Genomic DNA, 25,442 nt, shown 5'->3' with positions numbered 1-25,442 from the left:
AGCCCATTAAGGGCTTTGTATATAAAGAGAAGGACCTTCAAATCAATTCTAAATATTATTGGAAGCCAGTGCAGAGCAGCTAAAACTGGACTAATGTGCGCTCTCCTTTTGGTTCTGGTTAATAGCCGAGCTGCAGAGTTTTGAATGAGCTAAAGTCTCTCAGTCGTTTTTTTTGGGAGGCCAGTTAGAATTGCATTAAAATAATCGACCCGGCTTGACGTATGACGTTTAAGTTATTAAACATTCAAGCTATCTATGTAATTGTCATATAATGCAATTGTGTTCATTTGGGCTTTCCCTTTTTTTTTTTAGTAAGAATTAAAATACTACTAACTGCTCATTAGTCCTAGAACAATTATGCCATGTCATTACATAGTTAATTTTAAAACGTATCAATTTAGTAGCAGAAAGACAAGCCAGTGAGTATGAATGTGGCACTAATCCCACCACTTCAAATCTGGTTTTAAAAGTGTTTGCAAGTGTGGATAGATGGCATCTCAGAAAACCCTCTTTTACATGTACAAACATGTAAAAAAGGACAGTTGTCCTCACTAGACTGACCTCCTTAGACACGCTGCAAAGACCTGTAACCACTTTTAAACAACCTGGCACCTGTACAAAATACTGCCAGTTTGGTGTTCCCTCATATAGGTCGAACAAAGGAAGTATGCCATGATAAGCATCCTTTTGTTGGGGACATCCAAAAACAACAGCACAAACAAGGTGAGGTTTAAAAAAAAACAATCCTGTGAACACATTGAGTGAATGGCATTTTATCATTGACTGATTTTATCAAAGTGAGGAACCAGAAAGGAATGACCAGCACCAGCCCTGTTTTTTTATTTGCTCATGGGGTTTACAAAAATATGCATTGACAGATTGACAGGTGACAATGGTGACTAGTTGGTTTTAATGAACACAGCTATGATTAAAATCTATCTTTGTTTGGAAATCAGTTTCAAGCAATTTAAATGACAACTGCAGTGATGCGCAACCCCTTAGAAAACACTAGCAAAAACAGATAAAATCAGTGGTATGTCGGTAAATGTTAGTAACTATGTCTATCTAAGAGCAATCGGCATCATTGAGTATATGCATTCAGTTCTGTGTCTGCAAGTCCTCTATCACACGTACTTACCCCTAGACAAACCACTACTGGTTAAATAAAGTACGGCAGTGCTCTTACTGCATAGGAGCCTGTAACTAACCTATTTGGTGATGAGTTTATAGCCTACTTTGTACTTATACAATATGGTCAGGGCCTACAGTTTAGGCAATAAGTTAGAAGGGACTACTAACCTAATTATTAATACAACACACATGTGCCTAACATGAACCAATCCCAAAAATAGAACAATACATAACCAATTATAAAACTGCATTTGAATCATCCAGATTTTATGTGTTTAAACAAGAGCTCTGATAAAAGAAAAGAAAAAAACTGATCAAATATGTAAGTTAAACTGCTTTATGAAATGTAATCGGAAATGTTTAACCATTCAAATGTAGAAACAATGTAGAGACAACAAAGAAAATCTTTTGTTTTTTTCCCTCATTGCCAAAGGGGGGCCTGCCATGAAATCCTTGGGAACCACTGTATACATGTATGTTGTTAATGGCACAATATAAATAAACTTTAACTGAATATCATGCCAATGGAGGGTTCATGAATGTAGGTAGAAATCTTGGGCCCCCCTGAAAAAATGTCAGCCTTTGTAATCCAAATATAAGACATGTGTGTGTTTCAAGGCCCCTGTCTAGCATGTTATTAGATGGATAGAAAAAATATTTAGGAGGGACCTAAACATGTTCCCAAGACAAACAGATTTTTTTTCTTATCCGCGAAACCTGCCAAACATGTTCACTGGAATGATAATTCACCACCATTAATACAGTATGTTCTGAATGACGACAGTTGGTTGTCACGTTTCCAAGAAAGCCTGTATGCCTTTTGGTGCACATTTTATAATAGCTGTCATATGAACCTTTGGTGTAATTACCCAGCATGTCACACAAATGTGCAAACCCCGATTCACATGTTCAAAACACAAATCACAAATTTGAAAAAACAAGTTTGTGGATAGTAAAATATTTGTGAATCATGGTACACATTTATGGATCGTCTTCTGTGGTATACAAATATAAAGTCCCCAAAAAATCCACAGTATGAGAACTGTTTAGACCTGACCTGTGATATTAATCAGCATGACATTGCAGTTTAGAGAGATTTGGTCAGAGGGAGAAGTTTATAACATACCATACCCAAATGGTCTTGGGGCCTGGATCATTTACCCTCTACTAGCCCAAAATGTACCACCTAGGCTCCACAAAAGCAGGCACAATAACAAACACACCACAGACAAGATTATCACAGAACAAAAGATGTATTTGATGAATCAGTAAAAAAGTCAACTAGAAGCAGTAGTAAGAGTAAATAAATAATTAAATAGAGTACTTCTTTTGTTAATTCATTTTGACAAAGAAATTCACAAAACAGACCAGGAAAACCCAGCCTGAATGGGACTACTGCTGCCTTTCAGCAGGCACTAGCGATCATGGACTCCTGCTGTCAGTGGGGATGGTAAGTGCAATGTGAACTGCTCACCAACTAGGGAAACTCACGGTGCATACAACCACTCAAGAGCTCCGAGGATCAATCATGCCGTGCGCTACAAGGCAACTGAGAGATCAGTGGAAATGGAGTGCCATTTTGATAAAGAAATAGCTACTGGTAATAAATGCCTCTACAGATGTCACTACTAGTTATAATTATAAGCAACAACATTTGTTAATTGGAGAGATTGTTGTACTTATTGTGCCTACCATCTGTAATACTGTTCATACTATATCTTACAATTCTGCGGATGACAAGTTATCTACCAGGGATTATTTGTGAAGTTAATACCATTAAGCCAAACCAATAAAGACACCATGTGATATCTTTAACTCTTTTATTTAATTGTGAACGTGTAAAAAAGAGAAACATGGAACATGAAAAACAAATGTAATTGTAAAACTGGACAGAACAAGGCACGCTAGCTTGACATAGCTAACCTACCAGCTTTATTTTACCAATACGTTAAATATATAATGAAGATACAATCATGCTTTTTGATGCTATTGCTGTATGTCAACATGCATTTCGCTAGATAACATTATAATATCATGTCAGTAAACGAATTAAATACAAAAGTCAGGGACATTAACTTAGCATAGCAATCACTCTGCTTACCTAGATATGCTACTTTAAATCTGAGGGCGAATTATTGAAGGCTAGCAACTCCTTTTTTTGAGGGAGACAGGAAACGCATTGAAACCTCCAGGAGTCATTCTTAGGGCCTTTGAACTCGAACATATCTTTTAAATAGGGCCCAGGGTGGCTCATATCATAGGGCTCAGTTCAGGCCGACTCTGGATCCATGTTGAATAGGCAGTAGTCAGGATGTCTGTTGAATGTTCAGGTATTACAGGCAAAGCTACCGCTAGTGCTGCTGCCAGACGCGCACTCTGATATCGTTGGAGTTGAGCCACCTGAACAGCAACGCAATCCATAGTTTTGTGTAGGCAACATTTTGGCGAAACTGTGTTCATAAAATGTAACGAGTAACAACACATATTGTAGAAATCTAGCGGAGTAAAAGTATAGATAATAGCTAAAAAATGTAATGGAGTAAAAGTAAAAAGTACGCACTATTATTTTTACTTAAGTAAAGTACAGATACGTAAAAATTAAAAAAAATACTTCCGTTACATTCCACCACTGGTGCTAGCAGAGATGGGCCAGGGATAAAATGTTAAGAGCAATGTAAATAAAAAATGACAAATTAAATGAAGTACATGGAGTTGTTCTTTACTTTGACTTACCAGACCAGTCTTGATACACCACAAGGAATAATAAGTAACTGACAGGCGACCTGACCCAGCACCCTGTATGAAATCTGGACAGGCATAGGGTCGCCTACTTTCTGTGGTTGACATGCACAGGCCTAATGAATGAAACGAGAAATGTATTCTACAAAGGTGGGGTGGGAGGAATCACACCAGAAGTTTTTCTAAAATCCTCCTCTAAACTGAAAGTATTTACAAAGGCAATAATCACACCTACACACATTGAAGTCACTGAAGCCATGTGGGTCTTGTATTTCTGTCAAGTACAAAATTCAGAAAACATTTTTCTCTATAGCCTTTTCATCATTTCTCTAAAGTCTTTCGAAATCTTCCAGTTATCTAAATTTTGGAGGACATATCTGAGAAATTCCCTCCCGCCTCGCCTACACTGCTGACATGAAAAGAAGTTATAAAAGAAAGGTGACTCGCCGCAGGCCAAGCCAAGCACAGCAAACAATGGGAATAATTACCAGTCTGTCTCTTCACATCTTTTACTTTTCTTCTGTACTACCTAAACAATTAAATTAACATCTGTATATTTTGTCATTATTCTCCATTTCAATGGGAGCAATACAGATGGGTTTTTCCCCAACAGTTTGTAATGTCATTATTTTATCTAGAGCTAGTGTAGAGACTAAAATTGAAGACATAAAGTTTGTCATTCACACCTTGCTAGACACACAATAATCACAAAACATGGCTCTATCGTTCACACATACTCTCAAGAAACTTTTAGATTATGACAAATTACAAAGGGAGCTCATGATAAGTTGCCTGGTGAAATCAGTGAACCAGCGTTTGACTTCTGACCTGCCGGTACAATACCCTGATGGCCCCACAGGGGGCGACCATGGACAATACCACACATGCACACATGGCAAAGATTCATTCCGAATCCGAAACATCACAGTAGTCGAATTCTAATAGTAGAATAGTAGTCTAAATTACGTTCATATTTCACTCACAAAATCAAGGTATTCCAAAGGGTAAGGGCAGTTACGTAAAAATAAGTTGGATGCAGTCCAACACTTTAAATGCACAGACTGTATAAATCAAGAAACGGATTATCATAAAGAAAAATTAAGTTTGGGAAGTTATGTCAAGCTTTTATTAATTCATGTTCCTGATTGAACCCACATACCATTACACTGATACATATCATCTTTCGTTTGCACTGCCATCCTATGAATTCGCTTAGAGCGAGGGCAAGTTTTCATGTTTTATTATCCCCACCTTTTATGATAAAGGAACATGTACAGGTGAACAAAATATGTGAACTTTGCTGAGTGACATCTGATACTTTCAAGTGTAAAATTAAGATCAGGCTAAACCTTTTAGATTTCAAAGGAATACTTCTCTTGATTTGTATCCAGCACACACGTGACATGGAGTTAGAATTAAAGGCACTGCTTCTAATCAAGTGCTCTGTCAAATTCAGCAAATCGCTCCATACAAAAAAACACAACAAAATGTATTACTTCTGCATGACAAAAAATTATTTTGCCATTACAAAATTTGGAAATAAATCAAACTGATTTTGAAAGCAATTGTATGGTGTGCACATGCAGTGGCCCTGCCAGTCAAATAGCAGGTGATCAAGGAAGAAGCAGCTCTAGACAACAAGAACACATACCAAGTTCTAGCGGTTGTAAACAGTTAGATTCATTCAGTGACTTGCTCCATAAAATAAAAGTTCCATTATCCTCTATGTTCTGAACTGAACTGTGGGGACAGCCTAACCTTAGCTATAATATGTGGTTTATAAATATATAAATAAATAGAGCTATGATTGGTTTGCATATAAAACAGACAAATTCAGCAAGTTGCATTTACTGTTAGCACAATGCCAAGACAATATAGTAAAAGAAAAAAACACCAACCACAACATTTAAATAAGGTGAAAAAAAGGCAAGTAATCCAGTATCTTCTTCGTACATATCCAAACCAGATCACAGATTTGAGTTGTACAGCTGTGGTTTTTACGAATCAAACATAACATTCAATTGTAGTCAGATGTTCTCTGACATTTACATTTTCCCCAGTTGTCATACATCTGTGGGGTGCAAAGTGTGTTACATAGAATAACATGAGTAACAGGCCTAATAGATTTATGGTAGGCGATTTCCTGTACCACAGTCCATCCTGCCAGCAGTTAGTAATTAAAGCAGTCAAGCTGGCTTGGTGTGGCTTACCTCCTTATACCTCATACCTAAACACCACAGTACAATTAATTACACAACAATTATGCTGGCCTATAACTAAGTAGTTCTTCACAAACATCAAGCCATTGACTAACAGGACACCTCACCTGTCCAATGGGTATGGGTATGACCACTGCTTTAAATTAAGCTCAGTTCTATACAGCTATTATAAAAAAGGGTGCATGGGATCACTTTCATCCTCGGGAAACTCGGGAAACTCTCTGTAGTGCCTAGACATCAGGATTTCACTCAGTGAAACATACATACTTTTACATTTTGACTTTGCTCAGCCACAAGGAACATTCAGTAAATTGATTGATGTATGTACAAAAGGGCACATCAAATCCAGTTGGCAGCAAGGAGCAGTCTCTTTAATTGATTTGAAAAACGCAACAAAATGATTGAGGTTACTGCACACGTTTTAAATGAATTGTATTCAAGACGCCTTTCAGAGTTCCCGCGTCCATTCCTGATGTTTCGGGGTGATCTTGCTGTGCCCTTTGACAAATGGCTCAAGATGTCTGGAAATGCCTGGCGAGATAAACGGGCCCTGCTTCCTCACTGCCTAGGGACAGATGGACAGAGATGCCTTCATCTGAAAATAATGTTGCGCTAAAACAATGCGCAATTGGCAAATGAAGCGATAGTGCAGTACATACCAGCTTTAAGAGATTTGACCGCTAATTGGTAATTTAATAGCATTCTGGATTATGTGCTGCGGAATCAGGTAATACAAATATAATACACGCACTTGTAAGAGGCGACTACATGAATCAGTTATGTCTAAATGTGAATTTCTATGGTAATTTTCTAGTGTCTGCGATACCCAGCACACTACCTGAGAAACACATTTCCCACTGGTGACGGCTTTTTGGCCAGGAGTGTCCCTAGAATGCATTTTAAGCCTCGAGAAATGAACCTCTATTCAAACACACCTGGCTGGAAAAGCTTCAAGGTTTCATGAAGCTTAATTTCGTCGCCACCACTTCTTTAAAATACTATGAGACATCCTAACATTAAAGTGACCTGTGCTTGCCTGCCCTGCACACCACCTTTTATACCAGTCAGGGTAATTAATCTCCACCCCTAATTGGAATGTACCACAAATTATCAACAAAATAGGGGTATTTTATACGAAAATTTTAAAATGACAAAAACAAAGCAATGCATTCTGCATGCAATGCTACAAGAACATCCATACACACAAAAGTAATATTATTGAGTATTGAGGAATACAAAATATATATTTTTACAGCATCTGGTATTCCGAGGCGGTCTCCCATCCAAGAAATAACCAGGCCTGACACTGATTAGTTTCCGCGATCTGTCCAGATCGGAGGTGTTCAGTGTGGTATTGCCGTTAGCAATGACTGCCTGACAAAGTCAGCCTTATAAACCTCAGGCCCCGGACAGAGCCACACGCACGTCACCCTCGTGCCTTTCAGCATGAAGCAGGTTGTGATCAAGTCAACTTGGTCTTCTTTTCCAGCCGTTCCCATTCTCTTCCCGGGCACTGTCACATTCACTCACTGAATTTTAAGAGAAGCTCAAGGATATGAATGGAGAGGCAAATAATGAGGGGAGTAAATGAACACACAGCAAAAGCATGAAAGCAGTCAAGGAGGCAGTCAAGGAGCACGCACAGACAGACAGACAGACAGGTAGGCAGGCAGGCAGGCAGATAGACAGACAGGCAGAAAGAAAGAAGCACAAAAGAGTGTTCCAAGTTAAACTGGCTGAATTGTGCTGATTGCTGCGGCCAGCAAGGGGGCGCTGGGAGGCAGAGACAGAAAAGCTTACAGCACCGGTCTCCCATCCAAGTACTGCAGGCCCGACACTGATTAGCTTCCGAAATCGGACGAGATAGTGTGGTATGGCCGTAATTTAAGCAATGCCTGCATGACGAAGTCGCCCTGATAAACCTCACACTTTACAAATATCACAATAGTAAAGTAAAAATGTGCTTGTCATTATGCAAATTCAGCCTGTTTTTTTTTTTATTCAGTTTGAAGAGAGGATGCAAGCCCTCTTGTCCAGCCTGTTCAATCATGCAAGGTCGACTAGAGTCGTCATTTGTCAGAAGTAAGTAGCTTGCGTGTCTCTAAAAAACACACAAAGTGCAGATTAAACATCAAGCAACGTTCCATCATTACATAAGCTTCAGCAAACCAGAGCTGTCGTTTCCTTTCGTTAGCTGGAAACTCCAAGTTAAATATGTGCATAGCCATAGGCTAATATTTTGTAGTCGATAGTCGCGGTAACGGTGCACATTTAACTTATATGTAGCAAAACTTGCTTTGTTAATAAACAGATGTTACTCACACTTCACGCTGAAACTTCATTTAAACTGCCACGAATATATTTCGATAGTATAATGTTCTTAATTTTTAAATCTATTTAAAATGTGTAATCCTGTTAATAATCCAATTTTTTGCTAAACGTGCGTAATCTAATTACGTCTAATATCTGTAACTGTACCGGAATACACCTTTTTTGTATCCTAATTATGTAACGCCGTTTCATGTATTTCATCACTCCCAAAGTCATCAACCTATCCTGTCTCAGGCTAGCATCCAAATAAATTCACATCAAAAAGTTTGATCAGTCTTCATCAATCAATTGCAATAAGCCTGGGAAGTTTGCGACCTTGAATACCTAATTTAGATAGATTGTAATTAATTACACTGTCCAATATATATTAAACAAGTCGTCAACGACATTTAATTAGATTACACATCCTCTACATTCAAACGCTAAAGAAAACAATGTATATGGGCTGAAAACGCGAGTAGTAGCCTAGGCTATTTCAGCAAAATAAAAAATTGTCGTTCTTTTTTTGTTTTGTTATTATTTGGTTATGTCAGCATTTATCTCCATCTCTCTGGCGCAACAAATCAAATGCAGAGTCATGTGTGTAGAATCTCAACAAATACACGTGTACACTGTCCATGTCTCTAAGACCGAATAGTATTTACGACAGTGGTGTAAAAGTGAGCTACACTCCGCAACAAGGTGGAGCTCAAGATACCAATTCGCTTTTACCCTGTGGTATTCCCTCATGAAAAATGAACCAAGTCGTTTTGGATTTAGAGCAAACTCAAACAACGAAGCCTGATGAAACGAAGAATCGCCTATTAGCTGTTATTTTTGAGGAATGATAAGTCACTCTCGCAGTCCATACACCAATGCGTGTTATCCTTTGTCATTGACACATGGCAGTTTGCACGGTGACGCCCTGTTCAGACAGCTTCGTGAAGTGTTTCTCAGCACTTAAAAGAACGGGAGAGACGATTTCAAGGAATAAAGAGCATTTTACAAGTCCGATTTATTTGGATCTTCTCATGGATCCAGTAACTATTCTCTGGACACAATTACTGTATATACTGTATTAAAAGGCTGCTGGGATCATGAAGATCAGAAGGGAGTCTACAGCTGTCCCCAGTGCAGACAGGCATTCTCTCCAAGACCCGTTTTAAACAAAAACAGTGTTTTTGCTGAGCTTGTGGAACAGATCAAGAACACCAGAATGCAAGCCTCTGCTCCTATTCCATGTAGTGCTGGGCCTGGACATGTGGAGTGTGACGTCTGCACTGGGAGAAAACTCAAAGCTGTGAAGTCCTGTCTGGAATGTCGGGTATCATACTGTGAAACTCACTACAAAGCTCACAATGAACTTAATTCTGGGCGAAAACACAAGGGGACTGATGACACAGGCCAGCTACAGGTGAGGATCTGCACCCAACATGAGAAGCCTTTGGGGACATTTGACGTATGAACCAAAGCTCTGTCTAGTTGATGAACACAAACGGTACGAACACATGCCAGCGACGCGACATCCCATTCATTTCTGTTGTGAGGCAAGCGATTGTGATGTAGACGAGCGACTCGGGCGAAGCGAGCGGAAAATGTTGGGGAATGTTTAATCCTATGGAAATGAGGACCGAAATTTCGCCAGCAGCGGCCAATCAGATTGCTAAATTTATATTATGAAGGGCACATCATGGTTTCTGCCTGCATCATCGCTGCACAGTCCTCTCAGATGAGCCCAGTGATTAGGGTGTTGAAATGGCATTTCTTAGTCCTGGGTGGTTGACACTATGACTGAATGACATTACATTGTTATCAGCTGCCTATAACTCAGTGATCACCCAGTGAGGGTATAGTTGCAGTAAGACTGTTGTACATTTTTATCATTTCCACAAGAGAAACTATCAATACGATGAAATAAAGATTTACTGCATGTAAGGTCAGTAAATCAGTGTTCCTTCTGGTTCACTGTTTTGCTCCACAAAGACAATACTTATTTTGTGTTTTTCTCAAGCCTTGTAATGAAACAGCATCTCACCAATAGGCTATTTAGCAACATTACAGGTCCCCTCTCAGCCAGGGTCAGTAGCTTAAACAGCTTGTTCTTTCAGGAATGCTTTGAGACAATAATAACATTGTGATGCCACCATAACTGTTTGTTGTGGATGTGATGTATTCCTTCAACATAGACACACTTGGGGGAGACCAAGAGTAAAATCCATCAGATAATCCGAGAGAGAGAGAATGAACTGCAGGAGCTGAGGAAGGCTGTGGAGACTCTCGAGGTGAGTACTGACTAGAGAAGAGCAGGACAACAGCTGGCGGCTGGAGGAGCCATTTCAGGCTCAATCAGGGCTCTTCTCCAGTCAGCCAGACAGGAGTCTGTAGTGCTGAGCCACTTTCCAGCTCCTCTGAGCCACACTGTTGGTACCAGGCTGTGAGGAAGAGTTTAGTGAGTGGGCTGCTATAGATGGACCCCTCCTCTTTGTGTGTCTCTTAACAGAGCTCTGCACAGACAGCAGTGGAGGACAGTGAGAGGATCTTTACTGAGATGATCCGCTCCATTGAGAGAAGGCGTTGTGAGGTTAAAGAGATAATTAGAGCTCAGGAGAAGGCTGAGGTGAGTCGGGCTGAAGGACTCCAGAAGCGACTGGAGCAGGAGATTGCTGAGCTGAAGAGAAGGGATGCTGAGCTGGAGCAACTTTCACACACAGAGGATCACATCCACTTCCTCAAGGTAAGTGTTGATGCATTGTTGATGCACAGAATGTTTGAGGGCATTGATTTATGTTGAATGTATTCCTAGATGGAAATTTTGATTCAATTTAGATATTGTTGAATTTCCTTCAAGGATCTCTACCTTTGCAAATAGATCCGTGTTCTTCTTATCATAACACAGTCAACAGCACTTTGAACAGATACCTTACCCCATGCAGTTTCAGTGCATGTAAAGAAAGTTTTTGTATTCATCACTCAAAACATTTGAGCAAGATGAAGACAATTTAATTCTTCAGAAAACTGCTAAAATTCATTATGACAATTGTTAGGACAGGTTAGGTCACATGGTAGGAAAAACACTTATTAACATGTGGGGCTTGAGTGATGTCATTACCTGTGGTTAATTGATAAAAGCTTCCCTGACATCATGGTTCACAGTTTCTTTGGAGCCACTTGAGGTCAGGTCAGGTCACCTGAAGGTCAAAGCAAACCAGTGGCATTTGGACTACCATTTGTGTTGGATTCATTTGGGATTGATGCCATCAACCAAAAAACTTGAATTTAGCGAATCACCACACAGGCTTGCCCCGCTAGCAGTTAGCAGTTGAGAGAGCTGCCAGGCAGGAAGTGCTTACACACACGCGCGCAGACGCAGACACACACACACACACACACACACAGACACACACACACACACACACACACACACACACACACACTCATCCGCACAAGTTAGGATCCCACTATCACAAATTTACATCATGTAGGGATAGTGTGTAGTACGTAGATTCGGCTTTGCTTTAGTTTATGTTGTGAGGCGGGATCTAGCTAACATCAGACTAACCCCTAGACAACCGATCTTAGCTTCCAAAACTGTCCTTTATAACACAATCATTTGGAAGCCACATCCAGATGCTGCACACACACATCAAAAGACAATATCCAGGCTAGGCTTAGGCTGCACCCAGATTTAGTTCACATTTCAATCTCAAACATATCAAAAAAGTTTCCAGATCAACTGAATTTACTCATTAAACACAGATTGTACATTTAAACTTAAAACGTACTTACACGTGGATGCTTTATTTTGAAAATGTAGCTATTCTCTCTCTTCCTCTTCCTCTCCACTCTATCATCTCTTCCTCTTCTCTCTCTTTCTCTGTGTGTCTTTATGTAGACTTTCCCGTCAGTCAGTGAGTCACCTGAGTATAAAGACTTATACTGCAACTATGTGAACCAAGGCCTCTGTTTTGAGGCTGTGAAGAAATCTGTTTCCTCACTAAAGGGGCAGCTGGAGATCCTCTGCAAGGAGGAAGTCATGAAGATATCTGCAGCAGGTTAATCACATTACTTGCAAATGTATACATGTAATGACTTACTATACGTTCTCTTTGGATTGTGCTAATAAGATGCATGTGTCAGGAACCTGTATTTCTCAATGTCACATTTTTGTATGTCGGTGAAGCTGAGATACTCTAAAGGTGTCTCCATGTTTACTTGTCTTTAAGAGGGTCTTTAAGATTAAGGAAGCTGGGGACTCATAATGTCACTCAACAAGAGAACACAAATACTATCATAAAAACAGAAGGTTGATGCAATGTTGACATTTACACCAGTCAGTGTTGTTTCTAATGTCATTCTTTCTCTCTCAATAGTGACTGAACCCCAGGAACCTACAACCAGAGAAGATTTCCTACAATGTAAGTTTGACACACACATTTTATACAGTCTACATTATTCCAAATCACAAGTCAAGGTTCAGTAGCAATCACATTCTTAGAATGGTCCTACATGTTTAAGCAGTTCAACATTTCATTGTGGCTGATACGGTTCATGGGTATAGGAAACAGAGTCTTTTCCAGACCATCATGCTTCCTATAACCGCTGACAAGGAGCAGTTCCACGCGTTTGACCTTTGATTTGTGTCGCCCAACAATGCAAAGTCTATGTATCACCAGCCTGTGTACGTGTCCTAAAATGCTGTTCTAAACGGAAGTTCAGGAGATGTAACGAATTTGCCACACCCCTCTCACATGAATCACCCACACTTAATTTAAACTCAGTTCTCATCAGCTGCGACACTTGCTTTGACGCTTGCTCTAAACCCACCACCTCCCCTTACAACACCCGACTCCCTTTGGTGTAGAATCGGGGGTGTGTGCACGGATCCTGCTTGACCCCTGCTAGCGCAGTTGACTTCTGCACAATCCCTGCAAGGCGTTTTAGGTCTTGGCTAAAGACCAGGCAAGACACTCTTCTGCGTGCATATCTTAGGCAAATTTGGAACATGAAGTCATGAACTGCCAAAAACTAGGACAATAATCTAGCATTGATATCCAGCTGATATAAAATGATGTGTAAGTAAATAAATATTTTTATTTTTAATGGCAGTAATCAGAGACTGATATTTTAGTATTCATGTACTGTATGATACTTCTACAAACTAGTCAAAGGTACGTGTTCATTCAGGAAGATTGTGACAGTCTGGTCTGTTTACTGAATTTCAGAGAAGAAATCTGATAGATTAAACCATACAGACCTGACAGGAGTATGTTTATGTTTGCACTTGTCCTATGTATGTAGGATCTGTATAGCTATCAGATCGACGAGACACAAACACACACACTCTTTAATTCTTTATTTGAGTCCACCATCAAATCAGACAAAAAGACACAAACACACACACTCTTTAATTCTTTATTTGAGTCCACCATCAAATCAAACTTTAGGAGGTATGAATAGGATTATAGGCGCATGCCATAATATTATATGAAGCAGCCTGTTCTGAGGTAGTGATGTCATATGTTGATCTGTAAAAAACATTGCCAGATTCAGATTCATTTACATACACAGTATCATTAGAGTTGATACCTAGGGGTTAGGGTTAGGCCTGCATGCGTGTGTCTGGGTGCACAAAGTTCTTGACTAGGCATGGGGAGTACAAACACACACAAACTCAATTGAACATGTACTTATTATGTCACTTAGTGAGATGTTAACCTTAGAAACCTTTGTCTTGTCCTCTCTTCCATAAGATTCCTGTCACTTCACACTGGATCCCAACACAGCACACAGAAACCTCTTTATGTCTGAGGGGAACAGGAGGGTGGAAATGAGAAATGAGAACCAGTCATATCCTGATCATCCAGAGAGATTTGATGGGTGGTGTCAGGTGCTGTGTAGAGAGGGTGTGTCTGGACGCTGCTACTGGGAGGTTGAATGGAATGGGAGTTGGGGGATCCATATAGCAGTCGTATATAAAAGCATCGTCAGGGAGAGAGGGCCTGAGAGTGAGTTTGGACATAATGATCAGTCCTGGAGTCTGCGTTTCTCCGGCTTAAGCTCCAGCTCCTATTTCTGGCACAATAATAAACAAACGAAGCTCCATCTGTTGTGCAGCTCCAGAATAGGAGTGTATGTGAATCGCAGGGCAGGAACTTTGGCTTTCTACAGTGTCTCTGACACAATGACCCTCCTGCACAGAGTCCAGACCACATTTACTCACACTCTCTACCCTGGGTTTGTGGTTGGCTATCAATCATCAATGAAGCTGCTGTGACTGACATATCTAGATGCTGTTAGCACATACATCTCACACATCACATCATTTAACACATCACTTACACTTACGTATGGATCTTGCAGCTGGGGCTGAGAATCTTTAATCTTGGGGACAACAACAGACTGAAGCCATTCCCTCATCTCTGGACCCCAGCTATCACAATATCTGTACTTCTAGACCTCTGCCGTAACACATGCAGTATCACCACAGCAGAAATAAGCCATTGTGTGAGAAAGATGTTATGAGCTCTGTGTTGCATAACCTCACTCTCCCAATTGTTTTAGTCCCTCTGTTATTGCATACACGTTCTGATTCCTGGTTTTATATGACAACCACAATATTACGTACCATGGCAATGAATCTTAATGAGACAGTGTTTATCCAACAATTGAAATGTGTTTCTGTGTTTGTTTATTAAAAGCATTATAATGAGATCAGTATGTTTTAAAACCAGTTATAGACTAGCATTCAGTGTGCCCGAATGTACTCTTTTTTTGGTGTGTGTTTGTGGGGGGGGGGGGGGGGGGGGGGCACACCCAGTAAATAAAATAAAATGATCAGTGAAGTTCAGCGAATTCAGTATTTCTTATATGGTGTCATACTAAGTTCATAAGCGTGTGCACACAACTCTCCCTGTCATTGTCACTCATAAGTCCTCCACTTTATCGCTATACATTAGTCTAGGAATGCCACATGTTAGTCAAATCCAATGTGTCATTGCCTTTACCACAGTTTTTGCATCAGCTTTTGCTGTTGTAAAGATTTCAACCCATTTAGAGAAACAGTCAATTATTACCAAGCAGTATTTCTTTTGTTGACACATTGATAGTTCAATAAAGTTCATTGCCTAATTTCAAACGGATAACTTGGGCTTTCTAATTTTCCAGGTTTTGGTTGAAGATTGCCTTGCACGTTTTGTTTAGCACACACATACATCGTTCACAAAATAGTTTTGAGTAGTTAGAAAACCCAAATGTGGTAAATGTTCTTTGTACTAAGTCTACCGTTCCTCCCTTTGAGACAAGGGCATAGGCGGAGATCCCGGGGGGGGGGGGGGCAGGGGGTTAACAGTAATTGTAATATAGTAATTAGGGTGACCAGATGTCCTCTTCTACCCGGACATGTCCTCTTTTCGAGACCTTAAAAAATGTGTCCGGCAGGGATTCCAAAATTGACCGTGGATTTTGCCTTGTCGAATATTTGTGTACCTCTGTGTATTTTAAAAACGAGTTTTTACGTGGGGTCATCTGCATGTGAAAAAACTCTGTTGCGGGGGGAGGGGGCGGGGTCATCTGCAATTTTCCTGTGTCCCACCCCAGGAATTACTCTCTGAAATTTTACCGTGTATTGTCCCCCCCTACAACGAAATGGGATCTCCGCCCCTGGACATGGGTATAGACTCTGTCATGTGGAGAAGCTCTTAAGGTTAGTGTACTTCAGCAGAGCCAAACACTTTGGAATTTTAACTGTTCAAATTGGTTGCTGTGTGGTTTCTTGTAGCTGTTTGATGCTCTGCCTCTGAAGCTTCCCGAATGGATTGATCCTCCCTGGATGAAAGACCTCAAGAGGTCTGGTAAACACCCGTCCCATGAGGACCTTAATGAGCTTCAGCCTCAGCCAGATCCTATGGTGGCACTTCACAATAAGGCTGTCACAGCTCTGGACAGAGGGATGGAGGTGCTCAGACCAATATCTCCTGAGGGGGACATTCCTCCTATCCCACTCCAGGACTTCTCTGAGGCCCAGAGTGTGGACTTCACCTCTGCTCTGGTGGCCCTACGACTAGATAATGGGAAAGAGGAGAGTGAACGCCTCTCCCCTGTGGAGCTGGAACCCTGCAATAAGCCCTCACACTCAGGAGACAACATTCCTGCCTGCTTGAGCAACCCAAAGTTGCTCAACGAAAAACCGAAGAAAAAGAAATCTGCCATGAAGGTTTGTATAAGTGATCAAACATGACCAAAGCATTGAGTGATTGTGCTTTCCTCTTTCCTTTGTTTGTCTTTGGTCTTTTTAGGTTTGAGTGTGACTTCATGGTGTGATTTTTGTTTGGTTACAGCGGTTTTGGATGTGCTGCTTCAGCTGTTGTGGCAGAGCACAGGAGTAGTTCAGCTCTTCTCCATCAATTAGGAACATTTTTACAGCATTTGTTCCTTATGTGATTTTACTATGGATTCATTATTTAATTTTTTTATAAAAAACAACTCTGCATTCCATGAAAGTCTAAACATTTATTTCACAATCAGGTTACATATAATGATGAGAAGTTACTCCTGAAAACCACCAAAGAAACCTAATAGATGGTTCGAAGTAGAGCAGAGTTTCAGCTTTTGTAATAGCTTTTGTTCTCTATTGCAATAGAATGAGTTGGTGTTGAGATGAAAACATGAGTTCTCATTTAGGGAAAGTCATGAAGGGAAAGTCTCACCTAATAGACCTGTTGGTCCAGGTCCAGAAGGCCAGTCATCAATAAACATGGTTGGGAAGGTTACTTTTTAGATATAATAGGTTACAAATGACTAGTTACCCTGTTAAAAACAAAATATGTAATTTAATTATTTTAATTACTTCATCAAAGTGATGTAACTTGTTAGACGGTGTAAATTCAAACAAGAGAACCAAACAGAGCATTTTCTGACAAATGAATAGAATGCGAAAAGATGGAGAGCAACATATTTACTGAAAAGAATATATTCAGATGTAACCCCATTTGATAAGTAACTAAATACATTTTCCTCAGTTTTATTTTGTAATTTAGTTACACAACTCGGTTACCCCCCAACCCTGCTGATAAAATATGTCTCAGTGAACAAAGAACACCCTCTGATGGTCAACTTAAAGTGTGGCATGTACTGAGACGTTATAAGCTGCAAAATTTGGTGTGTGGGCAATGAGCAAGTCAACACAAAGAATACAGTCTTTTTTAGCGGTATTTTAGCTGTTGTAGCCATGTTCAGGCCGTTTATGTAAGATTTAAATGCGGATTCATGTGATGTAGTTTTAATGTGTTTGACCATCCTATGTATAGTTATGGATCTCTCCCCATCCATTTAGATAGGAGCCTGATCTTGTTTGCCCGAACTAGCTGCCTGGAGGCGTTGCCAAGATGGCTGCAGAGTGGCGAGACTTGCCTGTAAGGACTTTGATACACCATATCAGCACCCATCTATCTGAACTACTCATTCAGGTCTTATTTGCCCTCTCCACTATTTTCTTCCTTTGATGAACAATGCTTTATTTTTGCCATGACTGCAAAGAATGAGATTTCAGTCCAGAGTTTTGTCCTTTATGCTACCTTGGTGGTGGAATGAGTGGTGGCTATTAACAGCTATCACTAATGTTGCAGTTGTCATCATTATGTATCCTACTGTGGTATCAGGAAGGGAATATGGCTTGCAGCCCATGGATCTAAAATAATCCATTCAGGAATCAAGAGGTCTTGACCATCTTTGTTCTCCATCCACAAAACACTGGCTGCTGGCACTTATTAACCATTTGTGACCTGGGTTACATTGAATCTTAATAAATGCTGGGCTAAATGTTTAACACATCGTCAGTCAGTGATCAGGTGTCTGAGAGCATGTGTAACGGAGTTAAAAATTTAGCTTGACAATAATATGAGTTTCACCATAACTCAGCAGGTTTAGTCAGTGTTGGTGTTTTGAAGACACCTTTGGAGATATGGTGTACTGCAGGTCTGCAGGTTATAATCATGTAGTGTTGCCATACCCAGACAGAAGCGCTATGGCTGTCTGCGATCCTTCGCAACGGTTTAGGTATTTTTGTGTAATTCAGAATAAAAGAACAAAAGCACCGCAGTGTCATTCAGTCCCCTGCCTGACCGCCGTTACACAAAGTTGTGAGTTTACCAGTCACATGTGGTTCATTTTATTCGTCTCACTGGACAGATTTATGGACTAAGGTCTGATGCATTCCATAAATAGTAACATATGTAAAGGTTGGTAAAAAGTTTTAAAACTTTTTTATTTGAAAGCATGAACATGTTATCCACAGTGGTATTCCCAAGAACTACAACTGCATAGATTTCACCGCATGAATTTGATTTACTTTTTAAATGCAGTATTTAAAGCAGTAGTGTGGACCTTTGGGCTTAAACTAGCAAGCTAAATGGCACGCAGACCTTGAAAACATCAACAACAGCACAGCTGGCACTGCTAAAAACCTTTGTAGCATGCTAAACTGGTGTCATTTGGCGATATAGTTGGCTTTGGGAAGCTTTGGGAAGCTTTTTTTGTCAACTCTGGAAAGCTTTTCTTTCATTTTTACACAATGGCACGACCCAAACCACAGAACTATATAGTGCTTAGCCTAGGTGGCTAGCGGGATCGACGTGTGTTTATCTGTCCTTCACATGACCATATACTATCAAAATGAATTTGAAGGTGATAATAAAATTAACTGACTTTAAAAATCTATCTCCAAAAGTGTCCAATTGTTGTTACTTTAAAGGACATCCCACAAGCCCACATTATCTGACTGAATATAATGCTGTGCCAATTTAAATTTGGGGACAGATGTATTTGTGTTTTAAACTTTGCTTTGCCTGTTATGTGTCGTCTAGAAAAATTTCAGGTGTAGTCCAAAATGTTTGTCACGCATGCAATCCATCCTTCATCGGGTCATGTGTGAATGGGAGCAGGGATCTATGTTTAGGGGAATCTGTACCCCCAATTTCCCATCTGAACATTTGAGGGGAAATGCCTGTATAGCTGTGTTGTGAATGAAAGCAGTAACACTGTAGGGACAAACATGTAGGGTTACATCCATCTGAGAGCCTCTCACAACTTGCACTACTTTTTATCGAAAGAGGGTGAAAGAGGATGGCTATACACCCAGGCCAGAAACACACTGACAAAGGAGATCAGAGTAGCAAAGAGGAGCTACACTGAAAAGCTGAAAAACAGGTTTTCATCCAACGACCCTGCGTCAGTGTGGAGAGGCCTGCAGGACATCACCAACTACAGGAAACCCTCCTCCCACACTGTAGAGAACCCTCAACTTGCCGACAATCTGAATGTGTTTTACTGCAGGTTTGATCACCCCACATTTACACCCCTCACCCGCTCCAACTCAGACTTCACCCAACCAACTGTTTTACACTGCAGTCGTTGAGTCTGCTCTCTGCACATCCATCACTGTCTGGTTTGGAACGGCCACCAAACTGGACAGGAACAGACTACAACGGACAGAAATGATTATCGATCGACCTGCCCACCATCCAGGACCTGTTCACCTTTGGGAATATTTGTGAAATATTAGCCATTCAAATTTTTAATCAGTGGTTTATTTTTTAGCAGGACTTTTATTTTGAAATTTCGGCTAACCCCATTCTATACCCGGTTTCTACCTGAGGATTTCCTTTTTGTACTCACTGCTCTATAGCTACTTGCCGCTATCTTAACTTCGATTAATATTATTTAACAGATCAAAATCGCCACTAGATGGCTTGAGGTATCAGAAGAAATCCGCTCGCCCAAATGTATCACTTTTCTTTTTTTAAAGGCTGGCAAGCATAACTTAGCTAGGGACATTGTGCATCATAACAGGGAAGCGCTTACATTCAGGTACGTTTTTTTAAACAATTATTACTAGTTTACAGTACTGTTTCTAGTTGTCAAAATACCTCTAATAGAATGGCTAAGAAAGAATAAACCCACAGTGCCAGTGTGTTTATAACAGATGGCACTTCCTGCTCTCGAAAAGTAAGCTAAAAATAACTTTATTTTCTTTTCCCTCTAGCTAGCAATAGTTAAGTCTCGATGTTTGATGATGTTGGATAACTGACGTTATGTGGCATGCCAGTGTTTGAACATTTGGAAGAAGCAAATGGCCATGTTATAGCTAACATAACTTTTAATCATTTCGTTTTGGTAGGCGATTTGTGCCATTATGTGTGTGTGAACGATTGGCTGGTAGCATCCTGTCTTACTCAAAAACAGCAGAAAAAAGTCACTCGAAGAGGCTGCCCCTTTCCGTTGGATCCCAATTCACTTTGAATGGGGTGATGTCATCCGTTGCCGAACTGCATTGAGAACATTTCAACTTTTCGAGAGGCAACGCATGCGTCAGCCAATCAAAACACGTTTATTCTAATATCCAAAAGAGCGCGATGCTGAAAAATAGATGGCAGACCGAACTCCGTAGAGCTGGGGCGCATCTCTATTATAACAAATGTTTAGGCAGTGCCTTATCTGTTTTTTCCTTAAACTCAAGGAAAGAGCAACCTAACCCTTCCCTGTGCTTCCTTTCACAGATCTGTGTAGAAAATTGCTACTGGGAGCTATAGCTTCAGTTTAAAATCAGTATCTGGATGTGGAAGAGGAGACCTGTGCCCGCTTTGCTCCTTGCTATTTGCCCTGACCATGGCTGCCAGAAGGGTACAACAGAAGAATGGTTCTGGGCTTGCACAGCCAGCAAGAAAGACTAAATGTAATTTTGGCTGTAGAAACATTATCCCATCCCCGCCGAAGTTGAGGCTTGTGGATAACAGTGAATGTGATGTGTCTATGAATTCTGATCCACAGCCAGCTGAATCGTTGCTATATCCTGTCTCTGTTAAACTAGAACCTTTAGACTTTTCCCTGCATGATTTGCCCTCAAACGCATCTTCAGTTGTTTATGATGGTCATAAGACAAAGCTTGATCTTTGGGACTTGAAATCTGAGATCAAGGTAGAACTGTCTAGTGATGAACATCTAACTTTTGAGGTTGCGGAGATGATTGTGGACCCGTTTAAAGACTGTGCCAGCGCTGAAGTTAAACCCGAAAATGGGCAAGTTACCAAGCATGCAATCATAGAGGAGAGCCTGCAGCATCTGACACCACAAACAAGAGAAGATCTGGTTCTGTCTGAGCCAGAGAAGTCAAATCAGGAAGGCCGTTTTTGCCATGTCCTAAAATATGGAGACAGAACTGAACAGACCCCCCATCTTGGGACCGGCAAAACTGGTAAAGCACATACTAAATTGAAAGCGCAGAATGAACACCTCTGTTCACTTTGTGGCAACGAGTATGCAAGCGCAAGAAATCTGCACATTCACATGCGAATACACACTGGAGAGAAGCCCTATGTCTGTGACACCTGTGGGAAGGCGTTTTCCCGTTCCGACAGACTGGCAAGCCACACGAGGATCCACACCAGTCAGAAAAGGCCGGCTAAACCACGTCGGTTTGCCTGCAGCCAGTGTGAGAGGACTTTTGCTCTCGCTTGTGACCTGAAAGACCACATGCGACGACACAGGCAGGAGCGCCTGCACGCCTGCCCTGTGTGCGAGAAACGCTTCTTTGATGCTCGTGACCGAAACAGGCATGTTGAGATCCACTCGGACCTGAAGCGTTTCGTTTGCACAGAGTGCGGGAACAGCTTCCGTCGCCGGAACACACTAGAGAAACACCAGCGTATCCACACAGGCGAGCGGCCATACGACTGCCCAGAGTGTGGGAAAGCCTTACGATATAAATACTCTTTAGCCATGCACATGAAGACCCATAGAAAATGAGGGACAGAGGGACTGGATCAGAAAGGACAGGATGAGATGTGTTTTATTTTATTTGTAAAAGATGTTAAATGCTAGGATTTTGGCCAACCAAGAGGCTATTTGAGGAAAGATGTTTTAGATCTTTGCATCCTGTTTATTTAGGTTAAATTGGTCTGTTTGCCATCTATCTAATTCAGTTGCCGTTATGTGCAGTTATTAACAATTTTGGCTTTACAGGTGCACTGTGTAGGATTTAGTGTCATCTAGTGGTGAGGTTGCTGAATTGCAACTAACTGAATACCCCTCCCATTCCAAGCATGTAGGAGGTCCTCCCCAGACCTTCAGTGCTCAGGTGGGCTATCTCCCTTTCTGTGTGGAGTTTGCATGTTCTCCCCGTGTTTACAAGGGGTTTCCTCCACTAAAAACCCCAACAGAAAAAACATGCAAAAGAACAGAACACTCTTCGTCGGTCCCTGACCAAGACGACCTCACCTGGTCCCCGGGCGCTTAAAAAAAAGCTGCCCACTGCTCCTGGGGTCCTGGAGGAAGGACAGTCCGGGATGGGATAAATGCAGAAGCTAAATTCACAAACGACCTCAGGCCTGCGTGTGTGTGTGTGTGTGTGTGTGTGTGTGTGTGTGTGTCCTGTGTCGCCTCCATGTATTCACGTGTGTTGCAGTGTGCAGTGTGTCGCTTGTGCGATTAAAGTCTGACAATTATTATTATATATGCATGGACCCACTCTCTGTGTAGTTTGCATGTTCTCCCTGTGTTCACAAGGGTTTCCTCCACAAAGAACTTCAACATAAAAACATGCAGAAGAACAGATCGCTCTCCTGTCCGTCCCTGACCAAGACTGGACACGAGCACTTGGCTTGGTCCCCGGGCGCCATAAAGGCTGCCCACTGCTCCTGGCTGCCTGTGAGGAAGGACAGCTCAGGATGGGTTAAAAGCAGAGGACAAATTTCACCGACGACCTCTTCGGCATGCGTGTGTGTGTGTGTGTCCTGTGTCGCCGCCCAATGCACTGCAATGGGTGTGTTGTTGTGTGTCGTGCTGTGTGGCAAAAATAAAACGACTTTGACTTTGACTTTGACTTGATATAAGGGCTCATTATAAGATTACAAAAACATAACGATTCATAGTTACAGGTGATTATAAACTAATTAAATCATTATTATGGATACTATATTTCATTTATTCTAAGAGATCCCCCTAAATCCTACACACTGTGCCTTTAATCTTGTCAGTACCAGTAAACATTCAATTTGGTCAGTACCATCGATTGTGCTCATAAACTTAGTCATATGTACTTTGCTTTTACAATGCTTAAAATAAAGACAACTTTTTTGTAGTGCTTGGTAAAATTATATAGAATAATATAATGTAACTGTGAAAAATGGTTTATCATTTTCCACTAATGCATTCTGCTTCTTACATTTTAAAACCTACCAGTGAGTTATTTCCCCTAATTTTTGTTACCAATGCAACAGAAACTGACTGATAGCATTTCTGTTCTACAGCAGACAGTTGAGCTACATTTCCACTGGGCTGCACCTCCACCACAATGTAATGTGAATGAGTGAATGATTGCTACAGTACAACATTAATCTCTTGTCAACCTTCACTAGTCCCTAAAAAGTGCTAGAAAGGAGCCAGTCTTGCATTGAGTTTGTGTTCCACAGACAAATAACCCTGAGACAGGCATTCTAGTGGCATATGGACGAGTAGATAATGGTAGAATTGTCATGTTTAGGTGAACTACCCCTTTTAAAAAGAAATGTTCTAATCTCTGGGTAATCTACAGGTTTTACACATCTACACATGGACATACAATGCGGTCATTTTCAAAGGCCTTTAGAAACACAGGGAAGCATCCTGAAATGTGTGCAGGAGAGGCCTAGAAATGCATTGATTTATAAAGCAGTTTAAAAGCAAGTTTGCATACAATGTATTCATAAATGACAGGTTAGCCAGTCTCTCCCTAGTCATCATTTTAAATATAGGTATCACATTTGTAACCTGAGAAATATATTCTTTCCTTGGTATATATAACTGGATGTTTGCATATCTGTGTGACTTTATTATGAAAAAAAAAATAGAACCACATTCTTTCTCAGCTTTAACACTAGAGGACAAAATCTGAACCATCTACCATGCAATTTCACTGGTAGGTTTTGTTTTTCATTATTCCTGATAAATACAGGAAATACTTGTGTTGTTTTGAAACAGAATGCAATGAAAGTATATACATTGCATTGCTGTAATTGTTTTTTTTTACCCTATTATGCCATACAAAGATATTTTGGGATACTTAGGTTTTATCTTCAAATAAAATCACCACATATGTTTGTCATATAATAACATTTGTTTTAATTTTTTCTTTAAAGACTTTCTAAAAAAGGGTCTGTACTAGTCATCTCCAGGCTACGGTATACTGTCAAATTAAAACACCACTGTTGCAATGTGGATCAGTGATACCAAAAACATGCTTTTGTAAATGTGTTGCATGCATGCATATGTACAATCACATTCGTGCGTATGTATACATACATATATGCATCGGTGAAAAGAAATAGTGGCAACTTAATGTCATGTTTCTTTTTTAATCCCGGTAGAGGGCGGTCAAGCACTCTTTTGAAACCCAGTAAAGAATTGCATGATGAATAGACAACTCGAAGCCATGGTCGTTTTCTTTTAACTTTTGGGAACATTGAAAAACTTCCCTTTTCTCCAAGAAAGTCAGTATTTCTCGTTTAGTGAAAAATGTCAACAAATAGACTATAAACAAAATTAAATAATTGATTTTACTCCAGGTTACCTGCGCTCAATCAAACTGAAAACTTTCCACTTGTCGCTTAAGGGGTTGGAGGAGTCATTGTACATATCCATTTAAAAATATATTAGCCTGACCCCTTTAGTTAGCACTAAATAGGCCTACTAGGTGCTTTTGTATTTGATCATAGATTTGTCAGCCCTAATTCAGACAAAGGATTTAGTGTGTGTAAAGCGGACATAAACCTAGTGCTCCTGTGCTGCATACCGGTAAAGTTGGTCAGATAGTCTGCTTGACTACTATTTGACAGGTGTCAAACTCGAAGTTATGAGGACGCTGCGGCGTTGGGAGAGCGAGCGAGAGCGTGAGAGAGCGCGCGCGCACCAAAAACGAGCGCCTCCTTACTTCGTGCACAAAGCTGCAAGACCGGTGATCGGATCTCACGACACTCACAGCCCCGACGGAATCGGACGAGGCAGGTAAGACCTGGC

At 40.7% G+C, this 25,442-nt stretch overlaps 2 protein-coding genes and 2 long non-coding RNA genes across 4 annotated transcripts; all 4 read left to right on the top strand.

The window, feature by feature from the left end:
- The first annotated feature begins 9,093 nt into the window (after nt 1-9,093).
- LOC105890876 lies at nt 9,094-10,926 on the top strand. The gene is made up of 3 exons (XR_006152742.1): nt 9,094-9,813; nt 10,586-10,681; nt 10,900-10,926. It is a non-coding gene; the product is annotated as an uncharacterized LOC105890876 (long non-coding RNA).
- A 21-nt stretch (nt 10,927-10,947) lies between these two features.
- On the top strand, nt 10,948-15,062 carry LOC116223252 (stonustoxin subunit beta-like). The gene is made up of 3 exons (XM_042709577.1): nt 10,948-11,016; nt 12,292-12,451; nt 14,150-15,062. The coding sequence occupies exons 1-3, from the start codon at nt 10,948-10,950 to the stop codon at nt 14,671-14,673; spliced, it is 753 nt and encodes a 250-aa protein (XP_042565511.1). The 3' UTR covers nt 14,674-15,062.
- On the top strand, nt 12,302-14,176 carry LOC105891669. Its single transcript, XR_004164987.1, has 3 exons — nt 12,302-12,451; nt 12,770-12,814; nt 14,150-14,176. It is a non-coding gene; the product is annotated as an uncharacterized LOC105891669 (long non-coding RNA).
- Nucleotides 15,063-20,032: 4,970 nt separating the features above from the next.
- LOC116223185 (zinc finger protein 501-like) lies at nt 20,033-22,601 on the top strand. Its single transcript, XM_031579010.2, has 2 exons — nt 20,033-20,261; nt 20,951-22,601. Exon 2 carries the CDS (start codon nt 21,060-21,062, stop codon nt 22,194-22,196), a length of 1,137 nt encoding a protein of 378 aa, XP_031434870.1. The 5' UTR covers nt 20,033-20,261; nt 20,951-21,059; the 3' UTR covers nt 22,197-22,601.
- The last annotated feature ends 2,841 nt before the right edge of the window (nt 22,602-25,442 follow it).

Source organism: Clupea harengus, chromosome 13 (genome assembly GCF_900700415.2).
Source record: "Clupea harengus chromosome 13, Ch_v2.0.2, whole genome shotgun sequence".
In the NCBI taxonomy this organism is placed as follows: domain Eukaryota; kingdom Metazoa; phylum Chordata; class Actinopteri; order Clupeiformes; family Clupeidae; genus Clupea; species Clupea harengus.
The sequence above is the reverse complement of the archived record's forward strand: the minus strand, read 5'-3'. Positions and strand labels throughout refer to the sequence as shown.